Below are 19,832 nucleotides of genomic sequence, written 5' to 3'. Positions count from 1 at the left end.
AGTTGAGGTTCAGAGAGGTCGACTGACTTACCTGGGGCCACACAGTAAATCGTTAACACGGCATCACTTGTTTGACATTGAGTTTGCCTTTTGTAGCCCCGACCCCGGCCAGGACTCCTCCTCCAGCCGCGCCTGTGGGCAGGGATTCTCTGGGTATCAGGTCCGAGACCACCGGTGGCATCTGTGGTTTTTTCTCCTTCCTAAGATGGCCCTCCAGTTTAGGGTACCAGTTCTGGGTACTCCAGCTCACCGCAAGGACTGATGAGGCTTTGGACAAGCAGATAGTTGGCAGAAGGAGTTCCAACCCGGGAAGGGAGGGAAGACACCAGCACAGATGCTCAGGGTTGCTTTGGCATCGGTGTGCCGGATGGCGAAGAGGTGTGTGCCGGTGGGCGTGAGTCCCATGGGAAAGCGCACCTGTGGGTGACAGGGGTGGTGAGCCCAGCTCTGGCTCTAGGCCCCAGAGGACCTCCAAGGGCCAGGCAGGGCGAGGATGTCCCTGCCAAGAGCAGACAGGTGTCAGAGGCCTGCCGAGGGGCCCGAGCTCCCTTCTGGCCTGAGGGTCCAGACAGGACAGTGGCCTGGAAATGGAGGGGAAGTCCTCTTGGTGATGGGGCTTGGGGGCAAAGGAGGAGGATGGTCCCAGAGCCTGCCCCACTGGGAGGACAGGAGCCTCTGTTTGGTGGCGTGGAGTTTGGGGTGACCCTGCAGTTTCTGGGGAGGCCTGTTCTGCAGGCCTAGGGCTCGGGGGAGAGGGTAGAAGTAGGGCCATGGTGAGGAATCCTACGTTCCCCATAGGCTGTGGACATCACAAAATCCGGAAAATGCTGGGGGCACTGAAATGAGGGTAGGACCCTGTATCCTGTTTTGTGCAAGGTGTCCACAGTGTGGTCTGGGACGGGGAGGGGCACAGAGCTCCCCGGGGGGGCTGGCAGAAGGGGTCAGAGTTCTTTAGCCTGGGAAGACCAAGTCTCCACATCTATAAAATCACAAAGACTGTGATTAAGGTGAGCACAGACTCATTCACAATAGACAAAGGGGCAACCTTTGAAACTTGTGTGATGTACGTTTGGAACAATGAAAAGGAAGTAATGCTTTATACAGAGAGTAATAAACTTACTAATTCAACAAACACCAGGGCTGGCTCTGGACAGGCAGGTGCTGGGAGCTCTGGACCAAGCAGGATGAATCAACCGAATCAACCCGTTTATAGTCAGATCAACGAGATGGGAACTGTGCAGAAAGGCCCATGACCCGAGGCCGGTGCCCAGGCTGCAAGAGGGGCCAAAGGGCTGGAGGAGTGTGGAGGTTTCAGGGGGCTGCAAGGAGAGGGGGCACCTGAGCTTGTTGGCTGTTCAGGAGCAGTACAGGGAGAAAATAGTAACAGATATTCAAAGACAAATTCAGAACTGCAGAGCCACACATAGCTATGAAGACAACTGGAGTATTTATGAAAAGATTCCCTGGAGTTCAGCAAATTGGGGAAATCACGCCAACTCTGTGGTCTGGGTATTGACACGGGCAAAAAAAAAAAATGAATGTTCTTTGAGGATTTGCTATGTGCTAGGCACTGTTCTAAATAATATCTATTCGTTCTTTCATTTAATTTTCATAACAATGTAGGAGGAAGGTGCTATGACTGACTTCTGTTTTACACATGGGGAAACTGAGGCACGGGGATGTTAAATCCATTTGATCAAAGCATGAGGTGGAGGAGCCAGGATTTGAACTCAAGTGTTCCAGAACCCATGTTCTTTACCACTTGCTGTAGCTGGGGAATGCCCACGTGAGTTAGTTTCCTAGAGCTGCCACAAACTGGGCAGCTTAAAACAAAGAAAATCTATTGTCTCCCAGTTCTGAGCCCAGAAGTCCTAAATCAAGATGTTGGTAGAGCTGTGCTCCATCCTTCCTTGCCCCTTCCAGCTTTCTGGTGACTCCTGGTGCTCCTTGGCTTTTGGCCACATCCTTCACATCTCTGCCTCCATCTTCCTATGTTGTCTTCCTGGGGTGCACCCGAGCCCCCCTCTTCTTTCTCTTCTAAGGACACCAGCCTGAGGGGCCACCAAAATCCAGGACGATCTCGAGAGCTTAGCTTGATCACATCTGCAAAGACCCTATTTGCAAATAAGGTCATGGGCTCAGGTTCCGTGGGTTAGGGTTTGGATGTATCTTTTTGGGGGGACATGATTGCCCCCCGCTCCACCAGCTTTGGCTGCAGCCAGGTGGTTCCCGCTTCAGGAAGGCAGTGGAAAAGGAGAAGGCTGGCTCTGCCTGCTGGAGCTCAAAAGTCAGGAAAGCCCGTCCACTCCCCATTCCGGTGGGTGGCAGGGAGGGGAAGGTGTCAAGGTGGCCCAGGCTCTGTCTCCAGGGCCTGTCCCCTCTGCCGCCAACTCTGCCAGGGAGGAGTGACCCCCCAGAGCTCTCCGTGATACTTCTCGAGCAGAACACTCCGGGGTGAGCAGGGTGGTCAGAGCAGGTGTCATGCCTCCCATGATCCAGGGGGAAACAGAAGTTCAGAGAGGTTAAAGGGATCAGACAAGGTCACACAGCAGCTCTTGGGATGGTATTGGAGGCGCCAGTCCCCACTGGGCTTGGCAACACCATCCCTGCCCCATCGAGGCTGCCCCTGCTGACCTGCTAACTAGTTTCCCTGCAAGCAGACATGTGCTTGGGATGGGGTAGCAGGGACAGTCACTTTGCTCGGTGGCAGTCTTCAGACTTCTTGTCACCCAGGGGCCTTATGGTACGTTTCCCCTACAACACCACTATGGGAAAGACTTGCCTGGCAAGCCAGCTGTCTTAGTTAAATGATAATCTTTTGAAGAAAATTCAAGTGTTGCAAAGAATCCATAAAAACTATAAATAGGGCAAGAAAGAACTGAACTTTACTCAGGCAGTTTTAATGGGAGGGTTGGTCTTTGATGGCCAGTGTGGCTGTAACACAAGCAAATATATAATGTTCGTTAAGGTTTGGGGAATCTCAGCTTGGAGATAATTGATAATGAGTAATTTTTTTCCTGGGTTCTCCAAGGGGTGGTGATGGACATCCCTAACCTTTAAAAATGTATTTTTATTTACTTATAGATTTCTTATTTTATTACTTTTTATTTACAAACACTCTATACCCACCAAGCAAAAACTCCTGGTCCTCCCTCCTCCATCCCCTGGTAGCCTCTAGTCTACCCTCTGTCACTGCAAATTTGCTAATTCTAATTATCTCACATAAGTGACATCATACAGTATATGTCCTTATCTGCCTTGCTTATTTCACCCAGCATAATGTTTTCAAGGTTCTTGCATGTTGCAGCATATTTTAGAACTCCATTCCTTCTTACGGCCAAATAATATTCCATTGTGTGTCTATAACACATTTTCTTTAGCCATTCATTTGTCGATGGACACTTGGGTTGTTTCTACAGTTTGACGATCATGAATAACATTGCTATGAACACTGGTGAACACATATCTGCCTGAACCTGTTTTTGATTCCTTTAGATATATAGACAGGAGTGGAATTTCTGGGTCTATGTTTAACATTTTGAAGAATCACCATATTGCTTTCCACTGCAGTTGCACCATTTTACATTCCCGCCGAGAAGACACTGAGCTCAATTTCTCTGCAACTGCTCTAACACTTGTTATTTCCATTTTTTAAATAGTAGTCATCTTTGTGGGTGTGTAGTGCTGCCTTTTAGAAAAGTACATACATTTATCATGTTTTAAAATTATAACACGAATGTGTATTTGTGGTAAAACATTTAGAAAATATAAACAAACAAAAGGGAGAAAATCTGCCTTAACTTTACCACCCAGATAAGCATTATTAATATTTTGGTCTATTTCCATATATGTATTTAGATTTATTCCATAAGCAATTTATATTTTAATTGGATGATTAATATTCCATTCTATAGCATACCACAGCTGTCTAACCAGTCCCCTAATCTTAGACATGCTCTCCCCAATTTTTTGCTGTAATAAATAATGATGTAATATACATTCTTCTACAAAAACTTTTTTTCTGCATTGGATTGCTTTTTTAGGATAAAATAACTAGAAATGGAATAATTAAAACAGTGTGACTATTTCTAGGGTCCTTGACACAAAATTTCAAATTATCCTTTAGAAATATGAAACCAAGTTACTGTCTCTCAGCAACCTGTAAATGCCCCCTTCTCATCCCCGCCAACCACAGCTGTTATTATCATCTAACGTCACATTGGGGGACAAACTGATAGGTAAAAATAGATGGTATCCTGCTTTGTTGTCAATTTCTTTGCTTCCTGGTGAAGTTTGCTTGCTTTTCTTTTTTCCAAGGCCCTGTGGCCACTTGAGTTTCTTTGGGGCCTATCTTGACCCAGCTTCTTGGGGAGCATCCCTGGCCCTGGAGCTTGGCCTTGGGGAGGACAGTCTTTTCTGCCCTGTCACATCTCTTGGGGACGTTTAGCCACCAGCATCCCGGGGTGGGAAGGCTCTGCGTCTTTTCCCCCAGGGCACTGTTTCCTCATCCCCCAGAGGAGCGAGGGATTTGGGCATGGAGAAAGGTGGCTGCCCAAAGCCTTTATCTTGGGTCTCCCATCTAGACAGTGAGCAGGAGAGAGCCGAGGAGGAGGCAGAAGGGTGAGGAGGAGGCGGTGGAGTCTTGGGAGATCCAAGAAGGAGGAAGAGGGGGAGGGGCAGAACAGTGAAGGGATGGGGGTTCCGTCACTTGACGTGACCAGATGGTGCAGTTTTACTAGAGAGGTGAGTGGGCAAGGGCAGGCTGAATGGCAATGAAATGGAGTAAATTGGTGCGAATTCAGGAATAAAGATGAAAGAGAGAAGCTGTCTCTGGAGTTGCCAACATGTGTCTGTTTCCACTGGGTGCACTGGTGGGCCATTGTCTCCTGCCCTGTGGCCCGGCTCCTCAGCACAGTCTGACCCCTCTCCCAGGCTGGGTTGGCACCCACCTCCCCAGCTCTGCTCTGCCTCCCCTCCTCCCAGACCCGCAATGCCCTCATGCCCCTCCTCTTCTCTACTCCACAAACCTTCTCCTTCTGTTAAAAGTAAAAGCCAGCTTTAGACACTGCTTGGTTTCTCTCATCCCAGTTGGGCAAACTCAGAACCTCAATTCCTGTGTAAACTGGAAGTATTAGTGTCTACCTCACAGGGCTGGTGGGATGATTAAATGAGATAACCAAGAGAAAGCGTCTGGTGAACTTCTCAGTCCTCGCTCACTCATTTTCTTGGGAAAGGCTCATTGGGCACCTGAACGGGGTGTAAGTGGTCTCTCCTTTTCTGGAGCTTACAGCCTGGAGGCCGGGGGTCCCACACGGGCCGTCACATCAACAGCCACTGAGTCACAGTCGGGCTGTGTCCTCCAGCGGTGCCAGTGCGGGAATTTGAGAAATACCCACTAAATGCCACCTCTCCCCGCCCCAAGTGTGATTCAGTGAGGGAGGTTGTAAACTGCCTTTACTGGCCTTTTTATTGCTAGATTTGACACAACAAACATATTCTTCTTTTATAATGTAAAATTTCCCATCAAATTTGTTATGAGTAAACCAAAGAAACTCCTTTTTTAAAGAGGAAGAAGGAAAAAAGATGACTCAAGTATGACCTCCGCCTTGAAGCTTTCTTGACAGCCCTCAGACTCCCATCACCTTCCCATGGGTCTTGAAGGCTCCGTCATCACCTTGGGGGTCCATGACCCCCGGAGAGCAGTGGGGCTGATTTGTCTTCTCTCCCCAGGGCCTGGCATGGCCCCGGCAGTGGAAACAAGTGTGCAGGGATTGCTTGACCAGTGAAAGAATGCTCAAGTAGTCTGCAGAGCTGAGAAGTGGTTCTCCTGTGGGTGTGTGAGGGAGGGAAGGGGCTCCCCATGGGGAATGGATGGGGCACCCTGAGGTGCCAGGAGCCAGAGGGGCCCTTTGCTGATGGGAAAGAGGGGCAGGAGGAATGTAGAGGTGTGACTGAGGTCCGACAGCCAGGCCTGGCTTTACCCCGAGTCTACTGCCCTATGTTAGGGTAGACCGGAACCCTCACACTCTCTCTCTGATGTCCCGGTGGCTGCTGCTCTAGTGACACCCCAACTTCTACCCTTCTCAGTCTTCCAAGCTCAGCCCCTCCACTTCCCCATGCTGAATTCGACAAAACCTACTTTGTAGGCGAGAGGATGGGGCAAAAGCAAACATAACAACAGATACAAAGACAAAAACAAAACAAAACATACAAAAAACCCACAACCATCTTTTAAATCTTTTAAGATATTTTTCATAAATGTAGAATTCCGAAAATCTTAGGCATCATTGCACCTCTGACCTGAGCTGCCTCCATCAACGATTTGCCCCCTAATGTTCCAAGGATGGTCTGCAAACGCAGAGATCCGGAACTGTTGATTGCAACAGCTTATCTTGACATTTTGTCCACCCCCTGTCCTGGTCTCCAGTCCTGGTCTGGCCTCTCGCTGTGACCGTTCTGTCTCTTTTCAGGACCCTGTGAAAATGGGAGTGTCTGGGATGGTAGAGGGTGTATCTGCCCTGAGGGCCTCGAGGGTCCCCTCTGCCAGGGGCAGAAGTCGCCCTTGCTGGGAGGTGAGAGGAGCTGCAGCTCCACGGTATCTTGGGGGAAAGGAAGAGGAACTGACAGGGAGGGTCAAGGGCACTTTGGACAAGAGGCCCCATGCCCTGCCCTCTCAAGAAAGTCCCCTAGACACCATGCTGTAGAATCCCTGCTAATTTCCAGGTTGACGGCACTGTCACCACAATGATTCTTTCCATACAAGATCCTGTTCATCTCATAGGCAAAGTGAAGAGGGGCCAGGGATTATAGTCCCATCTTAGAGTTAGGAAAATGGAATCCCACACACCTGTGGTCAACTGTTCAAAATGGCAGAGAGGGTCAAAGACGGAAGAGGCAGTCCAGTCCTAGGGACCCAAGCCTTCTCACCATCAGACTACCATGGCCCCCTGAGTGGGCTGAGGGCCCAGAGTGGAGGAGGAGCTCACCTGGGCAGGTGGTGAGGAAGACAGGATGACAGTGGAGGTGCGAGTATATCATGTAGGATGGCTGGCCCTCGTGTAAAGTTACCTGGAGAGAGAGGCCATGGAAGGAATTCTCCATGGTCATGAGTGAACGCTGTAGCTCTCCCCTCCCCAGGGGTTTGTGGGAAACAGTTAAAGGATAAACCAATTGGTGTAAGATGAGAGTGTGGTCTGAGAATCACAGCACTCCAGGGGCAAAAGGAACCTGTGAGGGTGCATTTGTACATCGGTGGGGGCCTAGGGAGGGGTCAGCAGGCAATGTTGGGCACCATGTATACAGATGGGGCACCACAGAGCCAACTCAGGTTTGTCAAAACCGTAGCCATGACACTGACAATTCAAGTCATACAATCACTCGCTGGAAAGTGAAATCTAGCAAAGCCTTGCCCTCTAGACAAAATAAATATTATATCTCCTGGAGAAGAGACGAATTTCTACACACCATGGTGTCCAAATCTACAGGTTCACCAGATAGCACCAATACCCCTAAGAGAGAAAAAGTCATGTTTCCCGATCAAGCAGTAGCCTGTATTATATTAACACATTCTCAGGAGAGAAAACCCCAACCCTGACAGAGGAAGCCATTGTCTCCACAGCCAGTCTTGACAGATCCAAACCTATAGTTACCTCAGACACCACTGGTACTGCAGAGGATGGATGGTCTGATTCCACATCCAGTCCCAGTGAAGCCTACACCACATCCTGGGGTAAAAGCCAACAGGCCACTGCTCCTCCAGGATCCACTTACTATTCCACTAGCTCCGAGGTTTCCACACTAACATTCAGCACTGATTCTTCCAACCACACAGGCAGTACAAGTCCCAACTCTCCAGCAAACTCCAGCAAAGGATCCACCACCACTGTGGTCTCTGAGCAAACATCCACGTCTCTCATAGGGTACTCCATGGTCTCCACTACCACTTTGGATTTTTCTAAATCAACAATTTCCTCTGAGGTCTCTGAAACCATAAGTGCAGGGAATGCTACATCCTCATCCAGCTCTGCAGAAGCATCAACCAGCCCAGCTGTCTCAGGACAGACTGCCACCTCACGCACCCAGAAGTCCATCGGTCACAGCACCATGTCTGATTCCTCACAACCCACAGACTCAGCTACAACCTCCAACTCCAAAGGGGAAGAAAGTTCTGCAGCCACATCAAGTCCCGGTGAATCCTTTCCCACTTCTGGTGGTTATGGGGAATCAGCCACACCCATCACTGTGGAATCTACTCTGTCCACCACCATCTCGGATTCATCATATCCTACAGTTTCACCCGACACCACCCATGCTACGAACAATGCAAGTCCTTCATCCCCCTCTGGTCTTGGTGAATTAACTTCTACTCCCCTTGTCTCAGGACAGACAGTCACAACTTTTACAAAAGAGATAACTCTCTATGCAAACATTTCTGATTTGTCCACACCAACTGCTGCCTCTGGCACCTCCTATACCAGTGGTGATGGAAGTGCTGTGTCCCCTACAAGCCCCGACCATCTCTCCTCCACCTCTGATGTGTCAGAACAAACAACCGACACCATCACTGAGGGATCCACTGTCTCCATCAGCAGTCCCGATGCATCTGAATCTACAGAGAGCTCCGACACGACTTTTACCAAAATGGATGGAATATCTGGTCCTACATCAAGTGCTGCTGAATTTTCTGGCTACTCATCAGTTTCTGGTGAATCCTTTACCACTTCAGGTGGTGAGGGAGAAAAGACCACATCTCTTCCCCCAGGATCAACTTTCTACACCACTAGCTCAGAGGTTTCCACACCAATGTTCAGCACCGATTCTTCCTACAACACAGACAGTGCAAGTCCCACCTCCTCAGGATCCACCACCACTGTGGTCTCTGAGCAAACAGCCACGACTCTTACAGGGGAGCCAACTGCCCACACCACTCATTCTGATGTTTCTCCATCAACCATTTCCTCTGGCGCATCCTATACCAGTGGTGATGGAAGTGCTCTGTCCTCTTCAAGCCCTGGCTCACTCTATACCAGACCCGATGTGTCAGGAGACACAACAAAAACCCCCACTGAAGGTTCTACTGTCTACACAAGCAGCCCTGATTTATCCAAATATACTGTTACATTGGAAACCACTGCTACCCAAGAGGCTGAATTTTCTGGTCCCACATCAAGTCCTGGTGGATCCTTTCCCACTTCTGTTGGAGGAGAAAAGACCACAACTTTTTATCAAGGATCCACCTTCTATCCAAGTGACTCTGAGGTTTCCACAACACCGTTAGCCAGTGACTCTTACCGCACAGGCAGTGAAGGATCCGTCACCACTGTGGTCTCTGAGCAAACATCCACTTCTCTCATAGGGTACTCCATGGTCTCCACCACCATTTTGGATTTTTCTAAATCAACAGTTTCCTCCGAGGTCTCTGAAACCACAGGGACGGCGAGTTCTACATCCCCATCCAGCTCCGCAGAAGCATCAACCAGCCCAACTGTCTCAGGACAGACTGCCACATCACTCACCCAGAAGTCCACCGGTCACAGCACCATGTCTGATTCCTCACAACCCACAGACTCAGCTACAACCTCCAGCTCCAAAGGGGAAGAAAGTCCTGTATCCACATCAAGTCCCGGTGAATCTTTTCCGACTTCTGGGGGTTATGAGGAATCAGCCACACCCATCACTGTGGAGTCCACTCTGTCCACCACTGTCTCAGATTCATCATATACTACAGTTTCACCTGACACCACCCATACTATGGACAATGCAAGTCCTTCATCCCCTTCTGGTCTTGGTGAATTAACTTCCACTCCCCTTGTCTCAGGACAAACAGTCACTACTTTTACAAAAGAGACAACTCTCTATGCAAACGTTTCTGATTTGTCCACACCAACCACTGCCTCTGGCACCTCCTATACCAGTGGTGATGGAAGTGCTGCATCCCCTTCAAGCCCGGGCCAGGTCTCCTCCACCTCTGATGTGTCAGGAGAAACAACCGACTCCATCACTGAGGGATCCACTGTCTCCACAGGCATCCCCGATTCATCCAAATCTACAGTTACCTCAGGCACAACCTTTACCCAAGAGTCTCCATTTTCTGGTGCCACATCAAGTCCCGGTGACTCTTTTACTACTTCAGGTGGTAAGGAAGAAAAGATCACCTCTAATTCTCAAGGGTTCACTTTCTACACCACCACCTCCGAGGTTCCCACGTCAACGTTCGGCATCGATTCTTCCTACAGCACAGACAGTGCAAGTCCCACCTCCCCAGCAAACCGCAGTGAAGGATCCACCACCACTGTGGTCTCTGAGCAAACAGCCACGACTCTCACAGGGGAGCCAACTGCCCACACCACTCTTTCTGATGTTTCTCCATCAACCATTTCCCCTGGCACCTCCTATACCAGTGATGATGGAAGCACTGCATCCCCTTCAAGCCCGGACCAGCTCTCCTCCACCTCTGATGTGTCAGAACAAACAACCGACACCATCACTGAGGGATCCACTGCCTCCACCAGCAACCCTGATGCATCTAAATCTACACAGAGCCCTGACATGACTGTTACCAAAACGGATGGAATATCTGGTCCTACATCAAGTGCTGCTGAATTTTCTGGCTCCTCATCAGTTTCTGGTGAATCTTTTACCACTTCAGGTGTTGAAGGAGAAAAGACCACATCTCTTACTCCAGGATCCACTTTCTATATCACTAGCTCACAGGTTTCCACATCAATGTTCAGCACCGATTCTTCCTACAACACAGACAGTGCAAGTCCCACCTCCCCAGCAAACCCCGGTGAAGGATCCACCACCACTGTGGTCTCTGAGCAAACAGCCACGACTCTCACAGGGGAGCCAGCTGCCCACACAACTCATTCTGATGTTTCCGCATCAACCATTTCCTCTGGAGCATCCTATACCAGTGGTGATGGAAGTGCTGTGTCCTCTTCAAGTCCTGGCTCACTCTATACCAGCCCCCATGTGTCAGGAGACACAACAAAAACCCCCACTGAAGGTTCCACTGTCTACACAAGCAGCCCTGATTTATCCAAATATACTGTTACATTGGAAACCACTGCTACCCAAGAGGCTGAATTTTCTGGTCCCACATCAAGTTCTGGTGGATCCTTTCCCACTTCTGTTGGAGGAGAAAAGACCACAACTTTTTATCAAGGATCCACCTTCTATCCAAGTGACTCTGAGGTTTCCACAGCACCGTTAGCCACTGACTCTTACCGCACAGGCAGTGAAGGATCCATCACCACTGTGGTCTCTGAGCAAACATCCACGTCTCTCATAGGGTACTCCATGGTCTCCACCACCATTCTGGATTTTCCTAATTCAACAGTTTCCTCTGAGGTCTCTGAAACCGTAAGTGCAGGGAGTTCTACATCCCTGTCCAGCTCTGGAGAAGCATCAACCAGCCCAACTGTCTCAGGACAGACTGCCACCTCACTCACCCAGAAGTCCACCGGTCACAGCACCATGTCTGATTCCTCACAACCCACAGACTCAGCTACAACCTCCAACTCCAAAGGGGAAGAAAGTTCTGCATCCACATCAAGTCCCGGTGAATCCTTTCCCACTTCTGGTGGTTATGGGGAATCAGCCACACCCATCACTGTGGAATCCACTCTGTCCACCACTGTCTCAGATTCATCATATCCTACAGTTTCACCCGAAACCACCCATGCTACGAACAATGCAAGTCCTTCATCCCCTTCTGGTCTTGGTGAATTAACTTCTACTCCCCTTGTCTCAGGACAGACAGTCACAACTTTTACAAAGGAGACAACTCTCTATGCAAACATTTCTGATTTGTCCACACCACCTGCTGCCTCTGGCACCTCCTATACCAGTGGTGATGGAAGTGCTGCGTCCCCTTCAAGCCCCGACCATCTCTCCTCCACCTCTGATGTGTCAGAACAAACAACCGACACCATCACTGAGGGATCCACTGTCTCCACCAGCAGTCCCGATACATCTGAATCTACAGAGAGCTCCGACATGACTTTTACCAAAATGGATGGAATATCTGGTCCTACGTCAAGTGCTGCTGAATTTTCTGGCTCCTCTTCAGTTTCTGGTGAATCCTTTACCACTTCAGGTGGTGAGGGAGAAAAGACCACATCTCTTCCCCCAGGATCAACTTCCTACACCACTAGCTCAGAGGTTTCCACACCAATGTTCAGCACCGATTCTTCCTACAACACAGACAGTGCAAGTCCCACCTCCTCAGGATCCACCACCACTGCGGTCTCTGAGCGAACAGCCACGACTCTCACAGGGGAGCCAACTGCCCACACCACTCATTCTGATGTTTCTCCATCAACCATTTCCTCTGGCGCATCCTATACCAGTGGTGATGGAAATGCTGTGTACTCTTCAAGTCCTGGCTTACTCTATACCAGCCCCGATGTGTCAGGAGACACAACCAAAATCCCCACTGAAGGTTCCACTGTCTACACAAGCAGCCCTGATTTATCCAAATATACTGTTACATTGGAAACCACTGCTACCCAAGAGGCTGAATTTTCTGGTCCCACATCAAGTCCTGCTGGATCCTTTCCCACTTCTGTTGGAGGAGAAAAGACCAGAACTTTATATCAAGGATCCACCTTCTATCCAAGTGTCTCTGAGGTTTCCACAACACCGTTAGCCACTGACTCTTACCGCACAGGCAGTGAAGGATCCACCACCACTGTGGTCTCTGAGCAAACATCCACATCTCTCATAGGGCACTCCACGGTCTCCACCACCATTTTGGATTTTTCTAAATCAACAGTTTCCACCGAGGTCTCTGAAACCACAGGGACGGCGAGTTCTACATCCCCATCCAGCTCCGCAGAAGCATCAACCAGCCCAGCTGTCTCAGGACAGACTGCCACCTCACTCACCCAGAAGTCCACCGGTCACAGCACCATGTCTGATTCCTCACAACCCACAGACTCAGCTACAACCTCCAGCTCCAAAGGGGAAGAAAGTCCTGTATCCACATCAAGTCCCGGTGAATCTTTTCCCACTTCTGGGGGTTATGAGGAATCAGCCACACCCATCACTGTGGAATCCACTCTGTCCACCACTGTCTCAGATTCATCATATCCTACAGTTTCACCTGACACCACCTATACTATGGACAATGCAAGTCCTTCATCCCCTTCTGGTCTTGGTGAATTAACTTCCACTCCCGTTGTCTCAGGACAAACAGTCACTACTTTTACAAAAGAGACAACTCTCTATGCAAACGTTTCTGATTTGTCCACACCAACCACTGCCTCTGGCACCTCCTATACCAGTGGTGATGGAAGTGCTGCATCCCCTTCAAGCCCGGGCCAGGTCTCCTCCACCTCTGATGTGTCAGGAGAAACAACCGACTCCATCACTGAGGTATCCACTGTCTCCACAGGCATCTCCGATTCATCCAAATCTACAGTTACCTCAGGCACAACCTTTACCCAAGAGTCTCCATTTTCTGGTGCCACATCAAGTCCCGGTGACTCTTTTACTACTTCTGGTGGTAAGGAAGAAAAGATCACCTCTAATTCTCAAGGGTTCACTTTCTACACCACCACCTCCGAGGTTCCCACATCAACGTTCGGCATCGATTCTTCCTACAGCACAGGCAGTGCAAGTCCCACCTCCCCAGCAAACCGCAGTGAAGGATCCACGAACACTGTGGTCTCTCAGCAAACAGCCACGACTCTCACAGGGGAGCCAACTGCCCACACCACTCATTCTGATGTTTCTCCATCAACCATTTCCCCTGGCACCTCCTATACCAGTGATGATGGAAGCACTGCATCCCCTTCAAGCCTGGGCCAGCTCTCCTCCACCTCTGATGTGTCAGAACAAACAACCGACACCATCACTGAGGGATCCACTGCCTCCATCAGCAACCCTGATGCATCTAAATCTACACAGAGCCCTGACATGACTGTTACCAAAACGGATGGAATATCTGGTCCTACATCAAGTGCTGCTGAATTTTCTGGCTCCTCATCAGTTTCTGGTGAATCTTTTACCACTTCAGGTGGTGAGGGAGAAAAGACCACATCTCTTCCCCCAGGATCAACTTTCTACACTACTAGCTCAGAGGTTTCCACACCAATGTTCAGCACCGATTCTTCCTACAGCACAGACAGTACAAGTCCCACCTCCTCAGGATCCACCACCACTGTGGTCTCTGAGCAAACAGCCACGACTCTCACAGGGGAGCCAACTGCCCACACCACTCATTCTGATGTTTCTCCATCAACCATTTCCTCTGGCGCATCCTATACCAGTGGTGACGGAAGTGCTGTGTCCTCTTCAAACCCTGGCTCACTCTATACCAGCCCCGATGTGTCAGGAGACACAACCAAAATCCCCACTGAAGGTTCCACTGTCTACACAAGCAGCCCTGATTTATCCAAATATACTGTTACATTGGAAACCACTGCTACCCAAGAGGCTGAATTTTCTGGTCCCACATCAAGTTCTGGTGGATCCTTTCCCACTTCTGTTGGAGGAGAAAAGACCACAACTTTTTATCAAGGATCCACCTTCTATCCAAGTGACTCTGAGGTTTCCACAACACCGTTAGCCAGTGACTCTTACCGCACAGGCAGTGAAGGATCCATCACCACTGTGGTCTCTGAGCAAACATCCACGTCTCTCATAGGGTACTCCATGGTCTCCACCACCATTTTGGATTTTTCTAAATCAACAGTTTCCTCTGAGGTCTCTGAAACCGTAAGTGCAGGGAGTTCTACATCCCCATCCAGCTCTGGAGAGTCATCAACCAGCCCAGCTGTCTCAGGACAGACTGCCACCTCACTCACCCAGAAGTCCACCGGTCACAGCACCATGTCTGATTCCTCACAACCCACAGACTCAGCTACAACCTCCAACTCCAAAGGGGAAGAAAGTGCTGCATCCACATCAAGTCCCGGTCAATCCTTTCCCACTTCTGGTGGTTATGGGGAATCAGCCACACCCATCACTGTGAAATCTACTCTGTCCACCACCATCTCGGATTCATCATATCCTACAGTTTCACCCGACACCACCCATGCTACGAACAATGCAAGTCCTTCATCCCCTTCTGGTCTTGGTGAATTAACTTCTACTCCCCTTGTCTCAGGACAGACAGTCACAACTTTTACAAAAGAGACAACTCTCTATGCAAACATTTCTGATTTGTCCACACCAACTGCTGCCTCTGGCACCTCCTATACCAGTGGTGATGGAAGTGCTGCGTCCCCTTCAAGCCCCGACCATCTCTCCTCCACCTCTGATGTGTCAGAACAAACAACCGACACCATCACTGAGGGATCCACTGTCTCCACCAGCAGTCCCGATGCATCTGAATCTACAGAGAGCTCCGACACGACTTTTACCAAAATGGATGGAATATCTGGTCCTACATCAAGTGCTGCTGAATTTTCTGGCTCCTCTTCAGTTTCTGGTGAATCCTTTACCACTTCAGGTGGTGAGGGAGAAAAGACCACATCTCTTCCCCCAGGATCAACTTTCTACACCACTAGCTCAGAGGTTTCCACACCAATGTTCAGCACCGATTCTTCCTACAACACAGACAGTGCAAGTCCCACCTCCTCAGGATCCACCACCACTGTGGTCTCTGAGCAAACAGCCACGACTCTCACAGGGGAGCCAACTGCCCACACCACTCATTCTGATGTTTCTCCATCAACCATTTCCTCTGGCGCATCCTATACCAGTGGTGATGGAAGTTCTCTGTCCTCTTCAAGCCCTGGCTCACTCTATACCAGCCCCCATGTGTCAGGAGACACAGCAAAAACCCCCACTGAAGGTTCCACTGTCTACACAAGCAGCCCTGATTTATCCAAATATACTGTTACATTGGAAACCACTGCTACCCAAGAGGCTGAATTTTCTGGTTCCACATCACGTCCTGGTGGATCCTTTCCCACTTCTGTTGGGGGAGAAAAGACCACAACTTTTTATCAAGGATCCACCTTCTATCCAAGTGACTCTGAGGTTTCCACAACACCGTTAGCCACTGACTCTTACCGCACAGGCAGTGAAGGATCCGTCACCACTGTGGTCTCTGAGCAAACATCCACGTCTCTTATAGGGTACTCCATGGTCTCCACCACCATTTTGGATTTTTCTAAATCAACAGTTTCCTCCGAGGTCTCTGAAACCACAGGGATGGCGAGTTCTACATCCCCATCCAGCTCCGCAGACGCATCAACCAGCCCAGCTGTCTCAGGACAGACTGCCACCTCACTCACCCAGAAGTCCACCGGTCACAGCACCATGTCTGATTCCTCACAACCCACAGACTCAGCTACAACCTCCAACTCCAAAGGGGAAGAAAGTTCTGCAGCCACATCAAGTCCCGGTGAATCCTTTCCCACTTCTGGTGGTTATGGGGAATCAGCCACACCCATCACTGTGGAATCTACTCTGTCCACCACCGTCTCGGATTCATCATATCCTACAGTTTCACCTGACACCACCTATACTATGGACAATGCAAGTCCTTCATCCCCTTCTGGTCTTGGTGAATTAACTTCTACTCCCCTTGTCTCAGGACAGACAGTCACAACTTTTACAAAAGAGACAACTCTCCATGGAAACATTTCTGATTTGTCCACACCAACTGCTGCCTCTGGCACCTCCTATAGCAGTGATGATGGAAGCACTGCATCCCCTTCAAGCCTGGGCCAGCTCTCCTCCACCTCTGATGTATCAGCACAAACAACGAATGCAATTAGTAATGGATCCACTGTCTCCACAGGCAGCCCTGATTCATCCAAATCTACAGTTACCTCAGACACAACCTTAACCCAAGAGTCTCCGTTTTCTGGTGCCACATCAAGTCCCGGTGATTCTTTTACTACTTCAGGTGGTGAGGAAGAAAAGAGCACCTCTAATTCTCAAGGGTTCACTTTCTACACCACCACCTCCGAGGTTTCCACATCAACATTCGGCATCGATTCTTCCTACAGCACAGGCAGTACAAGTCCCACCTCCCCAGCAAACCGCAGTGAAGGATCCACGGACACTGTGGTCTCTGAGCAAGCAGCCACGACTCTCACAGGGGAGCCAACTGCCCACACCACTCATTCTGACTTTTCCAAATCAACTATATCCTCTGGCACGTACTATACCACTGGTCACGGAAGTGCTGTGTCCTCTTCAAGCCCTGGCCAGCTCTACACCAGCCCTGATGTGTCAGGACAGACAACCAAAACCTTCCCAAAAGAGTCTACTGTCTCCACATGGAGCCCTGATTCATCCAAACCTGCAGATATCTCAGAAACCTCTGTTACCCAAGAGGCTGAATTTTCTGTTCCCACATCAAGCCCTGGTGAATCCTTTCCAACTTCTGGTAGTTATGGGGCATCACCCATGCCTGACGCTGAGGAATCCACTCTGTCCGCCACACTCTCAGACTCGTCATATCCTACAATTTCGCCCGAAAATGCCATTCCTTCATCCCCTCATGGTCCTGGTGAATTAACTTCCACTCCCCTGGTCTTAGAACAAACAGTCACGTATTTCACAAAAGAGACAACTTTCTATGCAAACGCTTCTGATTTGTCCACACCAACTGCTGCCTCTGGCACCTCCTATACCAGTGGTGATGGAAGTGCTGTGTCCCCTACAAGCCCCGACCATCTCTCCTCCACCTCTGATGTGTCAGAACAAACAACCGACACCATCACTGAGGGATCCACTGTCTCCGCCAGCAGCCCTGACGCAGCTGAGTCTACAGAGAGCTCTGACATGACTGTTACCAAAATGGATGGAATATCTGGTCCTACATCAAGTGCTGCTGAATTTTCTGGCTGCTCATCAGTTTCTGGTGAATCCTTTACCACTTCAGGTGGTGAGGGAGAAAAGACCACATCTCTTCCCCCAGGATCAACTTTCTACACTACTAGCTCAGAGGTTTCCACACCAATGTTCAGCACCGATTCTTCCTACAGCACAGACAGTGCAAGTTCCACCTCCTCAGGATCCACCACCACTGTGGTCTCTGAGCAAACAGCCACGACTCTCACAGGGGAGCCAACTGCCCACACCACTCATTCTGATGTTTCTCCATCAACCATTTCCTCTGGCGCATCCTATACCAGTGGTGACGGAAGTGCTGTGTCCTCTTCAAGCCCTGGCTCACTCTATACCAGCCCCGATGTGTCAGGAGACACAACCAAAACCCCCACTGAAGGTTCCACTGTCTACACAAGCAGCCCTGATTTATCCAAATATACTGTTACATTGGAAAGCACTGCCACCCAAGAGGCTGAATTTTCTGGTCCCACATCAAGTCCTGGTGGGTCCTTTCCCACTTCTGTTGGAGGAGAAAAGACCACAACTTTTTATCAAGGATCCACCTTCTATCCAAGTGACTCTGAGGTTTCCACAACACTGTTAGCCACTGACTCTTACCGCACAGTCAGTGAAGGATCCACCACCACTGTGGTCTCTGAGCAAACATCCACGTCTCTCATAGGGTACTCCACGGTCTCCACCACCATTTTGGATTTTTCTAAATCAACAGTTTCCTCTGAGGTCTCTGAAACCGTAAGTGCAGGGAGTTCTACATCCCCATCCAGCCCTGCAGAGTCATCAACCAGCCCAGCTGTCTCAGGACAGACTGCCACATCACTCACCCAGAAGTCCACCGGTCACAGCACCATGTCTGATGCCTCACAACCCACAGACTCAGCTACAACCTCCAACTCCAAAGGGGAAGAAAGTCCTGCATCCACATCAAGTCCTGGTGAATCCTTTCCCACTTCTGGTGGTTATGGGGAATCAGCCACACCCATCACAGTGGAATCCACTCTGTCCACCACCATCTTGGATTCATCATATCCTACAGTTTCACCTGACACCACCCATACTGTGGACAATGCAAGTCCTTCATCCCCTTCTGGTCTTGGTGAATTAACTTCCACTCCCCTTGTCTCAGGACAAACAGTCACGACTTTTACAAAAGAGACAACTCTCTATGCAAACATTTCTGATTTGTCCACACCAACCACTGCCTCTGGCACCTCCTATACCAGTGGTGATGGAAGCACTGCATCCCCTTCAAGCCCGGGCCAGCTGTACTCCACCTCTTATGTGTCAGGAGAAACAACTGACTCCATCACTGAGGGATCCACTGTCACCACAGGCATCCCCGATTCATCCAAATCTGCAGTTACCTCAGACACAACCTTTACCCAAGAGTCTCTGTTTTCTGGTGCCACATCAAGTCCCAGTGATTCTTTTACTACTTCAGGTGGTGAGGAAGAAAAGACCACCTCTAATTCTCAAGGGTTCACTTTCTACACCACCACCTCCGAGGTTTCCACATCAACATTCAGCATCCATTCTTCCTACAGCACAGGCAGTACAAGTCCTAACTCCCCAGTAAACCCCAGTGAAGGATCCACCACCACTGTGGTCTCTGAGCAAGCAGCCACGACTCTCACAGGGGAGCCAACTGCCCACACCACTCATTCTGACTTTTCCAAATCAACTATATCCTCTGGCACGTACTATACCACTGGTCACGGAAGTGCTGTGTCCTCTTCAAGCCCTGGCCAGCTCTACACCAGCCCTGATGTGTCAGGACAGACAACTAAAACCTTCCCAAAAGAGTCTACTGTCTCCACATGGAGCCCTGATTCATCCAAATCTGCAGATATCTCAGAAACCTCTGTTACCCAAGAGGCTGAATTTTCTGTTCCCACATCAAGCCCTGGTGAATCCATTCCCACTTTTCCCTCTCTGTCTACCACCCTCTCAGACTCGTCTTATCCTACAATTTCACCTGAAAATGCCAGTCCTTCATCCCCTCCTGGTCCTGGTGA

The 19,832-nt window shown here is 49.7% G+C and overlaps 1 protein-coding gene across 1 annotated transcript in view; it reads left to right on the top strand.

The window, feature by feature from the left end:
- Window positions 1-272: 272 nt before the first annotated feature.
- LOC119517656 (mucin-12-like) overlaps window positions 273-19,832 on the top strand; it is a 37,372-nt gene continuing 17,812 nt past the window's right edge. Inside the window, exon 1 of the mRNA XM_037814550.1 lies at window positions 273-378. Coding sequence (XP_037670478.1) covers window positions 335-378 — 44 coding nt within the window. The 5' untranslated portion in view covers window positions 273-334. The remainder of the gene's footprint in view (window positions 379-19,832) is intronic.

The sequence above is a fragment of the Choloepus didactylus genome, chromosome 21 (assembly GCF_015220235.1).
Source record: "Choloepus didactylus isolate mChoDid1 chromosome 21, mChoDid1.pri, whole genome shotgun sequence".
In the NCBI taxonomy this organism is placed as follows: Eukaryota; Metazoa; Chordata; class Mammalia; order Pilosa; family Megalonychidae; genus Choloepus; species Choloepus didactylus.
The sequence above is the reverse complement of the archived record's forward strand: the minus strand, read 5'-3'. Positions and strand labels throughout refer to the sequence as shown.